Below are 18,564 nucleotides of genomic sequence, written 5' to 3'. Positions count from 1 at the left end.
TTATTATTATTATTATTGTGCCATTAACGACTAGAAGTGAGACTTCAGTGTAGGCCCAAAAGATAGTCCAATGTATTAGGCCTTAGGCTTTGTCTTCCTCCACCCTTCAAAAGTCATTCTACACCCCCTTCTTCTTTTAATATTTTCAAATTTTCATGGGTAGGTTCTTTAGTCCCGAAAATATAAGAGGAGAAAAATAATTCCACATTTGGTATGAAATAATAAATTAATTAATTTTAAGTATATCTTTTACCTGGGTAAGCAATAATCCCACTTTTAGTCAATATTTAATTCTGTAGAAAGTAAAAAATATTTATTTTCTCATGGAACAAAAACTCCATTCGTGAGTAAAATTACACATATATTTTCTTCCTACCCACTATTACACTTTTCTCTTAATGATCCATTCTTTCTTTAATTTTTGTCATTCTCAAAATTTTTGTTCATGTGCTAACTTTTATTTACCGTCAATCTCATGAATTTTATCCACAACAATTTATTGTTTTTTCTTTCCAATTTTTCATTGTTCGTGTTTGATGTGATATATATATATATATATATATATATATATATATATATATATATATATATATATATATATATATATATATATATATTAGGTCATATTCTAATGAATAGTAAAAGAGTAATGAGGGGAGTTTTGTCATGAAAACGTAAGATATATAGCATTTTGAGTATAATTTGCTTGTTATTTGTTGTTCTTATAATAGAATTATTTGTATTAGGGAGAAAATATCTTTAACATAATAAATATATTTTTTGTAATTATAATATGCATTCCAAGAAGAAAAGAACCAAAAATATGGCTTAATTATTTTTGGGAATATAAAAATATTTTTCAACTAATTATGTAGATAACCAAACATATTTTTTTATTAAATACCTATGAGTAACATTCTTATGTTTTATTCTCAAGAATAATATTCGTGTAACTAAAAAAGTCTTTCATGAAAAAAGCCTCCTAAACTAATTTTATACACATATGAACTTTATTTTTTTTCAATCTTTTTTTATCTATAAGATTCAAAGATAAGTAATAAAAAATTTACAACAACTCATACATATCATTTGTAAAACATTTATGGCAAGTTGTCTTAATTCTTTTTAGTTTTTTTGTTGTCACTGATTACATAATTATCTTATCTTAATTATAATAGAAGGAAAACATGTTTTCATTTTTTGTTATTTTTTCTAATACCTATGTTTTATTTTTTACATAATTAGTAACAAAGAACGTATTTGTGTATTTTTTAAAATGTATATATTTTAAGAGAAAAACATAGGAAAATAATAAAAAATAATGAACAATGTGGTTAAAAGAAGGAGATAAAAAAAATTAAAAATAATAAATTAATTAAAAACAATAAATACAATAGATATTGGACAGAAAAGAATAAAACCACCAATAATATAATTTAAAAACGTATCCACTTTATCAAATAAAGCAACCAAAATTCTGTGTTACTCTTGCAAATTTGAGCTTGGTAGGGGAGAAGAAATAGAGAAAGGGAAAGTAAGTAGGTGAGGAAAGAAATAAAGAAAAATATTTGAGAAATAGAAGTTGTTTGATTTGAATAAAAACACTGCCTTAGCTTTTTATGCTCTTTGTTATTTGTGTAAATCGTTTAAACAATTTTGGTACACTTTGGTGGCAGGGGCGGACGGACGTTGGGCCGAGGGGGGGCCTGATTATTTTTTTAATTAAAAATTAATAGGTTATTATTTGTTTATTTAATAAAATCTGATTTTTTATTCAATAAAAAAATCTTATTTATAACTGAATATTATATTTTATTAAATTAAAATCATAGTATAATTGGTTTTATCTCTTAACTTTTTTAATTATAAAATTAATAGTGATATTTCTTTTAAAAAATCTTATCTCAATGTTATATTTATCAAATTTTAGTTATTATATAATCAATTTTATCTCCTAAATTTTTTAAATTATAAATCAATAGTAATTTTATCTATATATATATATTATATTTTATTAAAATTTTGTTATTACATAAATATTTTTTTGTTTGACTTTGTTAAATCCTAATTTCTTGGATGGGGATAGTTTTTGTTTTTCAAATCTCATATTAATCCATAAGTGTCAGCATTAGATTTATTGGAAATTATTATAATTTTCAAATTAAGTAAATATATAATTGTAAGCGATGTAGTCATTGAATTGAGATATTGAAAAGAGACAATGATATTTATTTAATGTTTTAGTAATAAGAATACACTTTCTAATAAGATGAAAGATGATATTTTATTGACTAATTTTGTTGTATAAATTGAATTTTTTTGTTAAAAATTAGTATAAGCTCAATTATTAATTATTTTTATCACATGTAATTAAAAAAATATATTTTATATTTTAATAGATTATTAATGTAATTTAATGTATTAAAACATCAAATTATAAATATTTTATATAAAAATTGGTGATATAGAATTCTCCTGATGAATTTTACTTTTTGTTGGTCCCCTTAATATGCTACTCTAATCCGCCTTGATGGCACAATTATTTAAAGGAAACTAATTAGGATATATATGAAGTCGTAATTGATATGCCAAATTGCAATCCTTTATGAATGAAAAAAAAAGTCATCTATAACTTTTTTACGCGTACTCTTTTTTCTACAAAGAATTTATCCAACACTATGTGTGAAGATCATGAAAAAGAGAAAAGACATAAAATTAAGACAAAAATGAATTTGGACGGGTTCCTTTCTGGGGTCAATAAGTTCATGAGCATTGTTATTCGTTGCGAAAAAAATTCAATACAGTTGTAACGAAAAATGTTAAGCCAGTCACATTGCTATTTGTTGTTTAGAAAATATTGACGGTGGTTTGAATAAGCAGCCTAATAATAACTGGTCATGTAATTCGACGGGTCAATAAGTTTATTTTTTTATCATATTCCACATATAATTGTTTAATATTATTTATTTTAAAGTAATATCTTTATTAAAAAAATACTTTGAGAATTTTTTTTTGACAGAAAATACTTTGAGAAAGTTAAAAAAAGAATAAATTGTATTCATGCTTTCCTTCATTTGCCAGTTGCCACAAGCCTTCTAGGCTTCTATTCATAAAAGGAAAAAGTAATGTGAACAATATTACTTTATTTTTCAACAAAAGCATGCACTGTAAAACATTTTCAAGGCATTTTGCGTTGCAGGCTGTAAAGCTAAAAGGAGGTTAGTAAAAAATTTCAACAAGCATGTATGGTGCATTAAATGCATCGTAACTTTTTGGCTGGCCCTAGAGAGACTTTTTAATTATTAGGCTAAGTTATTCATCTAATTCGTATAGGTTAAATAGTAATTTTTATTTTTCATTGATAAATTTATTTCTCAAAAGATAAAAAAATAAAATTTAATTTTAAAAGTATAAAAAATAAGATAAATTTATCTTATTATTAACTTTATTCTGTTAACATTAACGAAAGAAAATTAACACTTTATCTTATTTTTTATATTTTTAAAATTAAAATTTACTTTTTTATCTTTGAATAAATTTGTCAATATTATGCTTTCAAAAACAAAAATAGTTATTTATCTAATTTGTATGACTCGCGATACTTTAAGTATTACTTAGTTAGTTTCTTTTTATAAAAAAAGCAACTGTTAATCATTCTACCTTGATATTTAATGAAGATTGATGATCTCTTTCATTACATCTATGTTAACTCTGTCAAGGTATAGTTAATGTGAGTGACATATGTGAATGACGTAACTAAAATTAATAATCAAATTAACCAAATTTAAGAATAAGTAAAAAAAAAACTAGTCCCTATACTTTTTCTTTATTAATAGAAAAATATTCCGATTGTTCCTGTATGATGGTTGATGGATGGTACTAGTTAACTATGTATGTATCAAGTCCTCCCCGCCCAGAGAGAGAGTGTAGGAACACAAAGAAGTAAAATTGATGGGGTGTTGTTGCACCAAACAGCGAGTCGACCAAAAAGATCCAGCAGTTCTTGCTTCCCAAACCTATTGTAAGCCTTCTTTCTACCTTCCTCAGTCCTGGAGTTTGTATTCTGGTCCAACATTTCTCTTCAGTTTTTAATCAATTTCTTATTCGTCCAGTTAATCTTTCTGAAATTGAAGCATTGTATGATCTGTTCAAGAAATTAAGCAGCTCCATCATCGACGACGGGGTTATCAGCAAAGTAATTAATTAAGCTCATAAGTTCAAGCTAGAACACCGTTACTTTTAGGACAAATTACACGGACGCTCCATATGGCTTCTTGAAATTGCACACCCGCGATATATATATCTTCATCTTGTTAACGCCTAGCTACAATAACTCTTCTTTCGGGGATATATGGTACATGTTAAAACATATTACACCATGTGCACCGTACGTGTTAAAAGCAGATAAATAAATAGCGTGTGAAATTTCAAGAAACTACTGGTTGAGTCAAATTAACTTGCCCTTTCTTTTACTATATATATATAGTTAGTTAGTTAGTTAACATTGTGGCAAAGACTTATATATCATGAATAATATTATGCAGGAAGAGTTTCAGCTTGGCTTATTTGGAAGCAGCGAGAAACGGAGCCTCTTTGCCGACAGGGTCAGCAATTTTAACTTGTGAAATTTAGAAAACATCGTGTGAATGTGATTGTAACAAAATAGGATGATATTGATATGTGATCGGTGCAACAATTAATCTTACAATTCTCTGCTGTTGTCTAAATATATTGACATCAGGTCTTCGAATTATTTGACTCAAAAAATAATGGGGTGATAGAATTTGGAGAGTTCGTTCAAGCTCTGAGCGTCTTCCACCCAGCAGCGCCACAAACACAAAAAGCAGATTGTAAGCTTTCCTCTCAACTCGATCAAGAGTGTGCATGTACATGTAACTCTGCATGCCTTAATTTGCATTATTTGTATTGATCGAAGCCTTGGTGTCTATTTTTGTGGCAGTTGCATTTCGACTCTATGATATATGTCAAAGAGGCTTTATTCAACGTCACGAGGTAAACAATATGAACTTGGTCGACCATAAGTTAATTATCGTTACCCTAATACATCTTCACATGATTATATCATCTGGAAATTTAGTATTTATCTCTCTTTTTATAGCAATTAAATTAGTAAAATTTGTATATATCTAAGAGGAGAGAATTATAGACACAAATTTCACATAATATAATTATGTCATAAATGATGAGTAGAGAGATAAATACAAAAGATAATGTTGTATAAATGTTATATATCTAATATTTATCAAAAGAACAATGCTATTTGGTACATACAAATCTCGTTTTTACAAATATCACGAATTAAGCTATAAGAACAGTGTTTTTTTTTAAAAAAAATATTAATTACAGAAATCTTAAAATATAAAATAAGCTATTGTCAGAAATTACATTTGTACATGATTTTACAAAAATATTATCGTATTAATGAGCATCTCCCTTTTCAAAATATGTATGGAAGGTAAGAGAGATGATACTGGCACTACTAAATGAGTCGAATTTGGTTCTGTCTCATGAGATAATTGAGGTCATAATTGATAAGGTATCAGTAATTTCCTTTTTCTTGTCTCTAATTTCTCTCCACTCTTTGGGGATTAATTAATTATATTCTCTTAATTAAAACATATGAAAAAACTGGCTGCTATGATTTTGTGATTAAATATCTACCCCTTTCTATTATTGTTGCATTGCACAGACCTTTGAAGAAGCAGACTCAAAAGGAGACGGAAGGATTGATCCAGAGGAGTGGCAAGAATTTGTAGCTCGAAATCCATCCTTATTATTGAGGAACATGACAATTCCCTATTTGAAGTAATATGCTCTTTTCCTTTCATATATAACTTTCCTCGCATGATATATATGTTGCAGAAACACAATTATACGTGTAAGTTCTTTTCCACAGCTCTTGAGGTCCCTACCAATAAACAGAATCTTAATTACACCGAAAGCTTGCCCCACAAAACAAATTAATTATTCGACCGCTTATTGTATATAGCTAAGCTAAAGAGAGTATACTATGAATGGAAATCACCTGTCGCTGTTATGTGTCCCTTCCTTTGTCTCCTAACAGGAAAAAAAAAACGATATTTCAGCAACCAACCGATGCCCCAATGGATGAATAATTTTTAATTTTTAATTGAAGCACTAGACTTAAACTTTAGTTTGGCATTCCAACTTAGTATTGAACTTACACAGAATATATGTTATTTGACTTAATTAAAAGTATAACTCCCAAGGCTTCAACCTATCTTGAAATTAGAACTAACAGTAGTTACTGGGCCTTGCAGGGATCTTACTACACAGTTTCATAGTTTCAAGCTAACATCAGGCATTGAAGACTGTACAAGCAGAAGCAGCACATCCCCTGAGAAAGATAACATCTTAGAATTGAAGGACAATTTCAACGGTGTCAGCATTAATTAATATTTTGCGCAAATAAAAGAGATAACCATTGAAGAACATTTACACAATTCCTGCGAGCTTATATTGTCCATTGTTCATTATCATAGTGGTCCTATTGGTAATTTCAGCCTCGTTGTCTTTCAAATTTTGCCCTCTTTGTCACGTGGATACATGAGTGACTGCTAACACTATCTTTTATTAATCCTATGATGACGAGAGATATTAACCAAATGCCTTTGCCCCATTACCTGAAATTACTGGCTCCATAAAAGCAAAAAATGGAGCATAACTAATATCACGATCGAGGAAGATCATCATTCCTTCAGAAAGTGTAGAAAATAAATAACATGATCAATTCTAAAATTGAATAGTATATATATATAAAAGCATGTGCAAATTGCAATTATAATTTATATGGTAGAAAAAGAGGTCCAAATAGAAAGGTTTAGAAAGTGCCCTATATTCGCATCCTGGGCTACCAGCTAACCCTCTGTTGGACCTGGACCAATGGGAATGGCACTTTTGTTAGTTTTTGGTAGACAAAAACTACTCATGTATGTGTTCATAGATCCATTCATTAGATTCTTTTTTTCGAAAATCCCAAATTTGATCGGGTCCAGGCATTTCCTTATAAAATTTTATCTCAAAAAATTTATTACATAATTTTCTCTCAAAGTCTATCATTGGATTAAAATTTCAAATTATTTATACCAAATTCATACTTATATAAATTTACTTAATGCTCTACTAATGTAAATTACTTAATATTAAAATAAATTTTATATTAAAATAAACAGTACTGTAATATTAAATGAAAAATAAATTAGAGACTTTATTAAAGTATTGAGGCCAAAAATATAAAATAACAATAATAGGAGTGAAATTCAAATATTATTTCAAGTAACATACAGAAAAAAAAGTAATACAAACTAATGATAGAAACTCACTTATCAAATATTTCCATTTTAATTAAACCAACATAACTAAATTAGTCAAGTAAATTATAAACTGATAAAAATGACTAGTTAAACACACTCTAAATTGGTTTTTAACATTACAAAAAATAATAATAATAGTTTGGTCCTTAAAATATGTATCACTAACCAATTTAATTATCATTATAAAAACAATTTTAACATATAACTTTTTTGTAACTACTGATCAATTTAGTTTTTGAAGCTAATGCGTTTAACATTGAGAATGTGAGGATCAATTTGTATGACAATTATAAAAAAAATCATTAAGTCAAATGCTAAATTTACTTTTCATGTTGATTGTACCCAACCATATGGAAAGAAAAGGGTTCGGACTTCAGATTCTATTCAACTTCTCATTGACATAGTCAAAATGGCTCGCTCAAGGTTAAATTTAAATTTGAACTTCAATTTCATCGCGGGTTTGTATCTTATTATTTTCATTAATTAATTGTGAACAGTATAAAATAACTTGGTTTAATTTCACTTTTTTTTTTTACTTTAAAAGTTTTTTTAAACTAAAAGTTGTTTGGTAATTTTTTTAAAAAAATACTAATTTTATTTAAAATTAGTTATCTTGTCTAATGAGGAAATATATTTATAAAATAAAAAATGTTGTGCAAAGTTAATTTAATTTACATAATTCTATATAAAAATTTATTATTAAAATGGTGCATCGGTATATTTATGGATGTTATAGAAAATAAATCTAATGTGGTTAGATGTATGATTTAAGATTAAGATTGATCAATAAAAATTTTACTACTCCAAATATTACTATAATGTACTGTAAAGGATAGGATATGCACTCATCAAAATACATCGATCATAACAGATATAAACTTTGTTGCTTCACTGGATAATATTACATTTTACCTGAAAATAAAAAAATAAAAAGTAAAAAGTTATTAAGATATGAGGCATAACAATAAAGGGAGTTCGCATTAGGCTAAGTTTAAAAATGATAATTGACATATGAGCCAAGAGGAATACATTTTGGCCAAGGAGCATGAGAAGAAGAGTCATGACAGTGGAAAACATATAAATATAAATTAAAAAGTTGAATTATGTTGGGGCAAATAAAATCCATTCACCTTTTCCCCATTACTAGACTGCATTATCAGTAATAATGCAGATCTCAAAGTCACGGGACACCAAATCCCATATTCCTATAGACATTACTGAATTTTCTAAACATTAGTTTGCTTATATCGAAAGCTAAACCTATATTTTATTTTATAAATTAAAAGTATTATTCAATGAATACGATCTTTAGGGAGCAAAAAGCAAACAAAAATGAGTGCATCGGAAATTTAGCTCGTGGAGACAAAATAAGGCAAAGTATCTATTTCCTTGGTTAGTGCTTTTGTGAATCTGAAGGTATTAATTTGCTAAAGACGCTTTATAGATAGCGTTGATTGCAATGGCACTTGACCAAATGAGGATATGCATTAACCCTGTGAAATCATTAGTCTTCAAACTAATTTTACTGTTGCTTATTTTAAAATAGAAAAAGAGAAGCATAAGATAATGAGGTTTAATAGGATTTTTGTTCCCTTATGTCAATCCTTTTAATTTCCCTACTATAGCAAACATGCTATTTTACTTTCCCTAATTTTAATTATTCAGGTTTATTTTTAAAAAGTATATTTAAATTAAGTCTCTTGTCTCAAAATGTCATCAAATAATTAAAAGAAATGTAATATTAAATAAATATAAAAATAAAAATGTATAAAATATGATGAAAATAATTTTTTATTTTAATAAAAAAATCTATACATATCTTCCTTTATAAAGTTATACAACTCAATGATATACATGTTTTTAAAATTGGACCAAATATGGAATCGGTAAAAATATTGATCCAAGGTTCAATAAATTAATTTTAATTAAATTATTAATAATTAAATAGTATTATTTTAATTTTTAACATAGTTTATTAAGCAATATTAAAAATAATAACATAATATTTATAATTTTATACTATTAAAAATCAAAATACTCATCAAAATCTCAACACACATAACATATGATATTAAAAAATAAATAATATTTATAGGGTAAAATATTATTTTTTTTCTTTCTAAAATTTTAAAAGTTCCATTTTAAATCTTCTTTTAGTCTTTCTTATAAAGTATCATTTAAATTACTTGAAAGAACAAAATTATACAAAATAACAAATAAAAAACGAACAATTTTTTCCCTATAAATAAAACTACTCCAAACTTTTAAAATTTCAGAGTAATCAAAATTATATTTTACTTTTCTTTATTTGCCTAAACACGTGTCACTATCGTTTCTTAGTTCTGACATTTGTATGGTTTACCCACGTTGCAAATGCAATGTTCGTGCAACGGTCACATATAAACATGCATAAAAGTACTACACTGTCAGTTTCCACTTTCTAAGTTTTAATCTAATTGATTTTTTAAATATAGAATAAATTTTTAATTTAATTTCTGAATTTATTTTATTATTATATATAATAACTAAAATGAGATATCTTTAAATATAAAAATGAAAAAGAAAGCTTTTGTAACTTTTTTTTTAATGTTTTTATATCAGAATCAAATTTAATCTATGTGGGCGAATTGTAAGACAATTATCACATATCCTGGGAATTAAAATGAGTAATTAAAATCTTAACTTATTATTTAGAGAAAAAAATCTTAACTTGTATCACTGTTAAGAAGCCAAACAAACCGCGGTTAAGGTTGACAACAAGAGTTAAATAGTCATTTAGTAAAGTGGTTTTTTATCTTTAAAATTAAAAAAATATCTTAAATAAAATAAATAAGATAAAGGACATTTAACCTTTTTTTTAGTCCTCTTTCAACCAGATATACATTTTGGATGAGTATTATTCAAATTAATTTTAAATAAAATTAATTTTGATTAAAAATATTTTTAAAGTAACATAATTTATATTTAGAGTTTATATTCTAAAGTAATTTATTAACAAAATTATATATATATTTCATTTAATGTAAAAATTACTTAAAATTATTTTAATTGAAAATTAATTTTGAACATTAATTCTTAACTTGAAATCAGATTTAACATAATTAAGGCAACTGGTATTTTAATATAATTTTTTAAAAAAATGTAGCATAAAATCAAACGCACATTATGACAATGGTTTAGTTTGAAACAAAGATAAAAATAAATAAAGATACATATACACACAGGAGAAAAATATAGATAAAATAAGTGATATGATTTGATAAAAAAATGTAAAAAAAAAAATTATTTATGTATAAGGATATCCAATCATCCATTACTAAAAAACAAAAGAAATAACTTGATAAAAAAAAAAAAGCAGGCAAGAAGGGTTATGTTCCCGTTATAGGAGATGGGTCAAAAGTGTATAAAAAGGCAACGGCTACAATATCTTTGATCTCACAATCCTCTCCCATACACCATCACTGGTTTATCGGACCAGAAAAATTCGGCCCCTCACTGGTGTGTGTATGTGTGTGTGTTGTGGTAATAACACATAACAACTGATCGCATACATCATTATCGGAAAATGCCACAATCCCATTCCTCTCAATTCTTCCGCATTTCATCGCCTTCTCTCTCTCTGCAATTTAAGCTCTTCCTTCTCTCACTTCTCTCTTTGGTTCTTTCCTTTTGGTAAGAGTCCCCTCTCGCTCGCTTCTCTTCGTTCCACCATTCCTTCGTGAGGTTTTTTTATTTTATTTACTATCATCCATTCCCAACACACAATACCCTTCTGGGTACCTCAAAAAACATTTATTTTTTCGTTTTTGTTTGGGTCCCATTAGATTATATTTCATTGGGTCTTCGTTAATTGAAAGACCTTGTTGGTTCTTACTTGTTTTATGGATTTCTAACCCTTGTTCCTGTGATATACCAATTCAAGTAAAGCAGCAAATAGGTAAGGTGAGGAATTTCCGAACCCCCCAAAAAAATATAAAAAAAGGAAAGATAAAAAAGTGATTGGCTTTGAAAGATGTCAATTGCTTTGAGTTCAGTTTGCAAAGAGAAGGTAAACTGGGAAGGGCAACCAGGACATTGTTCTGGTGAACCAATCTTGATTTACCTCACTGTGGATGGTGCTGTGACCCCAATGCGTGTGTTGGAGTCTGATTCCATCGCTTCGGTGAAACTGAGGATTCAACAGTGCAAAGGCTTCGTGGTGAAGAAGCAGAAGCTGGTTTTCAGTGGCAGAGAGCTAGCTCGCAATGGCACCCTCATTAAGGAATATGGTGTCACTGATGGTAATGTTCTTCACTTGGTTCTTCGGCTCTCTGATCTTCTCTTCATTGTTGTGAGGACCGTCTCTGGGAAGGAGTTCGAGTTCCACATCGACAGACACCGAAATGTGGGGTATCTGAAGCAACGCATTAGAAAGAACAAAGGGGAATGTTTCATTGATCTTGAGGATGATGATCAAGAGTTTTTCTGCAATGATCAGAAGCTCGATGACGATAGTCTCTTCCATGACATATGCAAGAGTGGTGATGATGTGATTCATTTGATAATTAAGAAATCCGTTAAGGTTAGGACCACACCAATTCACAAGGACTTGAATCTCTCGGTGGTGGCACCAGGTGAAAGTGTGAAACATAAAAGGGACAAACATGTTCAGATAGCAAAGGTGCCACCTGATGTAGGTTTCTGGTTGGAGCCAATTATTGTGAATCCTAAGATCATTTTTTTTCCTTTCCTTTGGGACATGGTAAAGTCCACATTTGAAGGTTTGAAGAAAGGAAATCACCCCGTTAGGTCCTCTGAGGGCACTGGAGGGACATACTTGATGCAAGATTCAACAGGCCAGGAGCATGTTTCGGTTTTCAAGCCCATGGATGAGGAACCAATGGCTGTGAACAACCCAAAAGGTCTTCCGAATTCATCCAATGGTGAAGGTTTGAAAAGAGGGACAAAGGTTGGAGAAGGAGCCTTTAGGGAAGTTGCAGCTTATTTATTGGATCATCCCAAGAGTGGACCGCGTTTGGCGTCAGGTGAAGCTGTAGGATTCTCTGGTGTTCCCCCTACTGTTATGGTGCAGTGCTTGCACCAAGAATTTAACCACCCAAATGGGTTTGCTTCCTCCTCAAAACATGTTAAGATTGGGTCACTGCAGAAGTTCATTAGTAATGATGGTAATTGTGAGGACTATGGACCCTCGGCTTTCCCAGTGGAGGAGGTGCATAAGATTGCTGTACTTGATATAAGATTGGCTAATGCAGACAGGCATGCTGGGAATATATTGATCAAAAAGGAGGCAGATGGCCAGATAAAGCTCATTCCTATTGATCATGGCTATTGTCTACCAGATAAAGTAATCATTTCTTTTTCTTATTTTGGATTAGTGTTGAATTGAATCATCTAAAATTAGCCTTGAAATACCAGCTAATATGATTTTAGATAAATGCATGCTCCTATGCTTTGCTATACTGTGTTGAAGAATTGATTGAGTTCAAAATCAAGTTTGAATTGAAATAACTTTAGATAAAACAAGTTATACTGAATTTTACTAATATTTTATTTATTATTTCAGAATAAAAACATTCAAACACAAATCATTTCAATCCAAACTCATATTTTACCACAATAAATCTTGCAAAATCAATTTCCTTCAAAATTAATTTTGCAAGTGCTCACCCAAACAAACACTAATTCCATTTTTCCTGAATTTCTGTCTTATTTTGCATCCCCCTTTTGGCATCCACAGAGCTGATTAGATGCGAGAATTTGTGGTTCTAATATATAGAAATTATTTGCATTTTCTGACATGGTTAATTCATTCCAAATGATGAAGATGGAGTAGCATGATTTGCTAGTTGTGACTGTGACTTAATTTTTTGCAGGCTTTGTTGTTGATGTTGCTGTTGTATGTGTATGGAATAAATTTATGTAATTGTGGGTAGATGGACTTCATAGATGCATTGGTACATATAAATTAAGATAGTACTAGAGGTCCACATCCTATAAATTAAGATTCTATTCTTATATTGATTGAATATGGAGTAACTTCATTATTCTTTCTGCAGTTTGAAGATTGCACATTTGATTGGCTTTACTGGCCACAAGTACGTCAGCCTTACTCTCCTGAGACTGTGAATTATATAAATTCTCTGGATGCTGAAAAAGACTTGGAACTTTTGAAATGTTATGGATGGGATATTCCACTTGAGTGTGCAAGAACACTTCGCATTTCCACAATGTTGCTGAAGAAAGGGGTTGAAAGAGGCCTTACACCCTATGCAATTGGAAGCATTATGTGTCGGGAAAATTTGAACAAGGAATCTGTCATTGAAGAAATTATTGGGGAAGCCCAAGATTCCTTGCTTCCTGGCATGGAGGAATCAGCATTTCTTGAAGCCATCTCCCAAATCATGGATTACCACCTTGATAAGCTTGCAAACTAGACACTATTTTTTTTTTTTTTTGAGTCATAGATGTATTTGTATGTATGTATTCAGTGAGTGAACTAGTCCATTTTGGGATGGACTGCAGGTTTGCATAAATTATGAGATATCATTCTATATATATATATATATCGGCTTGATGTGTTCTGGACATAGGCCTCTATTTCTAGCTTCTCTAAACTGTTTCTTCAGGATTGTATTGCAATGTTGAACAGAAATCAAAAAGTCTGAATAAGATGTATTATACTGAGGTTTCATCTATCACAGAGGGATTGTACAGGCGTGGCAGAGGAGCTGGATCTGTCACGTGTATGTATATAATAATAAATGTAATATGTTAGGTTTCAACCCCCCAAAATGTAATGTATTATACTATTATAGGCTTATGAAATGCATATATATATATATATTTCTTTTTTTTTTCTCTTCAATAAAATGAATTGAAATTTTTGCTACTTGGCCGCATCCTAGTTGGGCTTGGGCCATAAGAAAGGGAACAAACAACAACATTAAATTCCACGAGACTTAAGAGAGGTGTTTTTTTGAGGATTGAATAGAAGTGTTAAATGATTAAGTAATTTAAACTTTAATCATTATGTACGTAACTTTCCTGATTCAGATGCTCCCCCCCTCCCCAAATATAAAGGAAACGTATGCTTATCTGGAAAAAAAAATTATTGAGACTACAACCCGATTAGAAAGAGAGAGAGAAAATAAAGAAACTTGTAGATGAAATGTATGATACGTGAAGGTGTCCACATATAATATAGTATTTCTTTTTTCTCTTTATGCTGGTGATGCTAGGCATTTTGGCATTATGATCTGATCTTGATTCACGAAGAAAAGCAAAATAATTCTACTAGCCGTCAAAAGTGAAAAAGACAATGACAGCCATGTGGCCTGATTATAATTCATCATAGCACTGATTGTGCATAGTAAAGGATAGACCCCAATTTGAGGTTAAGACTTAGTTAAGCATGGCACCCGCATGGGACAGGGGTGAGAAGTACTCTCCCTTTTTTCTCTCCAAACCTTATCTGTCCTCGCTTCCCGTGTTAGGATATTTTTTGTCTTATCCCCATTCCTTGTTTAAATCTGGATCTCGTTTTATATTAAAAAATGTCAAAAATTATATATATAAAAAATTATTTTATCTCAATTTTTCAACAATAATAAATTTAAGGTTTAATTTTAAATTTAAAACATGACTAAAAATATCAAAATAAATTAATAATAAAATCACACAAAAATAAAAACATCCAAGAAATATTCAAGTATATATTAATATTACAGTATTACATAATAAAAATAATAAAACTAGCATAACATTATAAATCTTTATATAATATATATGATAATTTTATTTTATATTTTTCTACTAGTAAAATATTATATTAACTCTTATATATATTTATGTGAGGATACGAGAATCGTGTGAAGCAGGAAGCATAATCCATGAATTAGCTGTAGGGGATTTTCATTCCATCTTCGTTCCCGTAGAAATTTTTTTTCCCGACCAGCGTCCCGAATGTGGCAATCCGCACGGGATCCCCAAGTTACAAATTGTCATGCTTACGTAGTCATTCTAACTGATGATTGTTGTTGTTCTTGAGTGGCATTTCGCTAGTCAGAGAGAGAATACTAATGTAAAAACACTTAAATACCTTGAAATGAATTTATGTTGACGGCTAAGATTAACAAATAAATGTACACGATTTTTTTTTAGTAGTCAAATAATTATTTATTAACTTTTCGTTTTAATAATTCACATATATTTGTATGGTTAAAATTTGTTATTTTTAGATATTTTAAATGAGAACTGTTTTATAGTAGATGATGGAGAGAGGGATCTACCTAATGAGAAAATTATTTCATATGCACAATCATTTTTAAAACTTAAGCATATTTATAATAAATGTTTAATATTAAATAAAATGCATTGCTTATTTAGAAATGTATCAACCTAATCAATATAAAAGTGGTGAAATAGAAGGAAAATAATGTAAAACAGCTAGCTAGCTTTCCATCACGGAGCTCGATTGCCCTTGAATTATTTTTGTTTTGGTACAAGTAGTGCTCAATTGTCAAACCAATATCTGACACCCTCAATATTAGTCTTCCAAAGGTCAGGAACATTGACCATACTAGTGCAAAAGCTATCGTATTAAAATATTCTATTAGTCAATGGTATTGAAGTACTATGTACTAACCATTTACTATAAATATTAGTATAATTTAAAATATATACATATATAATAAAACGAATATAAAGACTGGAAGAACTAACGGATCCTTTGATTTGGTATCCTAGTACTCAAACGGATTAGTTCTATCTTTTTGTTTATTTGTTTTGTAAATAAGAATAATAATTAGTGACTATTTTTTAAGCAAATAACTATTAGTAACTTAAAAGGAAGAATATAGTTGCATACCGGCACTAAAGATGAAATTATGCTATTATATTAGACTTTATTTTTATTTTTTTATAACTGACTATCCTATATAATATTTGGTAAAGGGTTTAAAACTAAACTGCAGAGAGTGTAGTTTCGTCATGGTGTATTTGAAATAAATGCAAAACTGTTGGTCAACAAAAGTGTCCACAGTCCACTTCAAGACAAAAATCTTGTTTCGGTAATAAAAAAATTCTGTAAATACCAGAAGGACTAAAGTTAAAATAGTTTCGAAACAAAAGTTTTTTTAAATATTCTAAGGATTTTAATCTCAACTCGACTATATCCCTTTTTCTTAAAGGATTTTTTGTTTTAGAATTAAGGCCTCTATAAAAATTTCTAAGACATTTAATTATTATTATTACACAAAAATTAAGTAAATTTACATTTAATCATCAGAAATCAATTTGAACCTACAAAAGTTTAAAAAATATTTACATATGCCTTGAAGGAAAAAAATACTAATAAGAAGGAAAAAATAAAAGTCCTGTTATCCTACCCATCCTTGTCGTTCATTAAAGCATGTGCTGTTTAGTTTTGGTCTCATCCTTAAATTATGCACATTCACGTCTCCATCTAAATCCTCATCCTGCTCTCAACATAAACTGATAAAACAACGCAACACACTCTACTCTGGCTCTCCCTCCACCACCGCAGGCCATGGCCGCCGGAGCCGCGCCGGTACCGGCGCCGAGGCCGAAGCGGCCTCGGCCTCCGTCGGGGCGCACCAACCTCGCCTCCTGCGTGGTGGCCACCATCTTCCTAATCTTCATCGTCATCGTCATCCTCATTGTCTACTACACCATCTTCAAACCCCAGGACCCCAAAATTGCCGTTAACGCCGTCCAGCTCCCCTCCTTCTCCGTCGCTAACGGCACCGTCAACTTCACCTTCTCCCAGTACGCCTCCGTTAGAAACCCTAACCGCGCCGCATTCTCGCACTACGACAGCTCCCTCCAGCTCATCTACTCCGGCAGCCAGGTCGGCTTCATGTTCATCCCCGCCGGCGAGATCGACGCGGGCCGGACGCAGTACATGGCCGCCACCTTCTCCGTCCAGTCCTTCCCCCTCTCGGCGCCGCCTCGAATGGGCCCCACATTGGCCAACGGCGACGGAGTGGGCTTCAACTATGGGCTTAGGGTTGAGCCCACTTTGGAAATCGAGTCTAAGTTGGAGATGGCGGGGCGCGTCAAAGTGTTGCACTTTTTCACCCATCACGTTTACGCCAAAGCCGGTTGCAGGGTTGCCATTGCCGTAACTGATGGATCTGTCTTAGGTTTTCACTGCTAATTTTTTTTTTTTTAACTCTAGACTTTTTAATAGTAAAAAAGTAACTATATAAATTACTGTAGTTGTTAGTCATGTTAAGTAACCAAACCAAGGCGTCCCGATTATAATTGTAAAGACGATTTTTCAATTTTCCTTCTCCAATGCAAAGTTTCGCCATTTTTTGTTCGTCGAATCGGGAAATTGTGGTGTTCCTAAAAGAGATTTTTTATAGTTTAGAACCAGAAAGTTGTAAACTATTATTCTTTTTTTTTTTTTTCTATATAGAACAAGCGGAACGTCGAGAGGGGAATGAGACATTTAATTTATAATCTACTAGCATTTAAAAGTAATGCTCATACGTGGATGCCATAGAGAAATAAGGAGAAGAGAGAAAAGTATAAAAAATGACAAGTGATGCGATATAATAAAAAAAGGAGTGAATTAGAAAATGTGTTGTTAGAGGATACCAATAGTATTTGGAAGGTAATATGGGTTAAGAAATGTGAGCATTATTTATGTATGTGTATGGGTGGGGCTAGGGAGAGTGGGGTTATATATGTTGCTTTATTGGTATAAGTAAAGGGTTGTAGGGGGAGGCAGAAAGTGGAGGGGAATGATGAGTTTGAAAGGAAGGTGGAGCGGGGAGGGAAGCATTTTGCCTTTTGGGAAGTTAATTAATTGTAGGTTAAGCAAAGTTGGATACCATGCTTGATGGTGATACTAATTTAACTATGTCGTGGTCGTGGCTTTTGTTTTGTATTGGTTGTGGGAATTGGAATAAACTGAATCAGATTTCGGTGAGAAAAAGAGGGCCACCCCTGCTTTGGGTGGGGGCAGGCATGGCGTAGGGCCATCCATGAAAAGATCCGGAAATGCGGCTCTCTTTAGGGATGTTGATTTCTGTTGTCTGTTTGATAGCAAGTAATTATATATTTTTCTTTACATACATATATATATCAGAAATTGATTCATCAAATCATTCTCCAAATTTAAAATCTAATTTGGTGACCATACAGTACAAAAACTGTAGAAAATCTATATGCAATGTATTGG

The 18,564-nt window shown here is 30.5% G+C and overlaps 3 protein-coding genes across 4 annotated transcripts; all 3 read left to right on the top strand.

The window, feature by feature from the left end:
* Positions 1-3,858: 3,858 nt before the first annotated feature.
* LOC100783417 (calcineurin B-like protein 7) lies at positions 3,859-6,648 on the top strand. Of its 2 annotated transcripts, XM_003532390.4 has the most exons (8): positions 3,859-4,021; positions 4,113-4,195; positions 4,545-4,604; positions 4,742-4,850; positions 4,961-5,013; positions 5,477-5,557; positions 5,711-5,826; positions 6,303-6,648. In XM_003532390.4, exons 1-8 carry the CDS (start codon positions 3,952-3,954, stop codon positions 6,436-6,438), a joined length of 708 nt encoding a protein of 235 aa, XP_003532438.1. In that variant the 5' UTR covers positions 3,859-3,951; the 3' UTR covers positions 6,439-6,648. The 2 variants fall into 2 exon arrangements, with proteins under 2 accessions (XP_003532438.1, XP_006584765.1); XM_006584702.4 differs by lacking the exon at positions 5,477-5,557.
* Positions 6,649-10,506: 3,858 nt separating this feature from the next.
* LOC100782882 (phosphatidylinositol 4-kinase gamma 4) lies at positions 10,507-14,243 on the top strand. Its single transcript, XM_003532389.5, has 2 exons — positions 10,507-12,699; positions 13,412-14,243. The coding sequence occupies exons 1-2, from the start codon at positions 11,368-11,370 to the stop codon at positions 13,787-13,789; spliced, it is 1,710 nt and encodes a 569-aa protein (XP_003532437.1). The 5' UTR covers positions 10,507-11,367; the 3' UTR covers positions 13,790-14,243.
* A 2,511-nt stretch (positions 14,244-16,754) lies between these two features.
* Positions 16,755-17,704, top strand: LOC100782341 (uncharacterized). Its single transcript, XM_003532388.5, has one exon. It carries the CDS (start codon positions 16,903-16,905, stop codon positions 17,530-17,532), a length of 630 nt encoding a protein of 209 aa, XP_003532436.1. The 5' UTR covers positions 16,755-16,902; the 3' UTR covers positions 17,533-17,704.
* Positions 17,705-18,564: the final 860 nt, after the last annotated feature.

The sequence above is a fragment of the Glycine max genome, chromosome 8 (assembly GCF_000004515.6).
Source record: "Glycine max cultivar Williams 82 chromosome 8, Glycine_max_v4.0, whole genome shotgun sequence".
NCBI classification, from domain to species: Eukaryota; Viridiplantae; Streptophyta; class Magnoliopsida; order Fabales; family Fabaceae; genus Glycine; species Glycine max.
The sequence above is the reverse complement of the archived record's forward strand: the minus strand, read 5'-3'. Positions and strand labels throughout refer to the sequence as shown.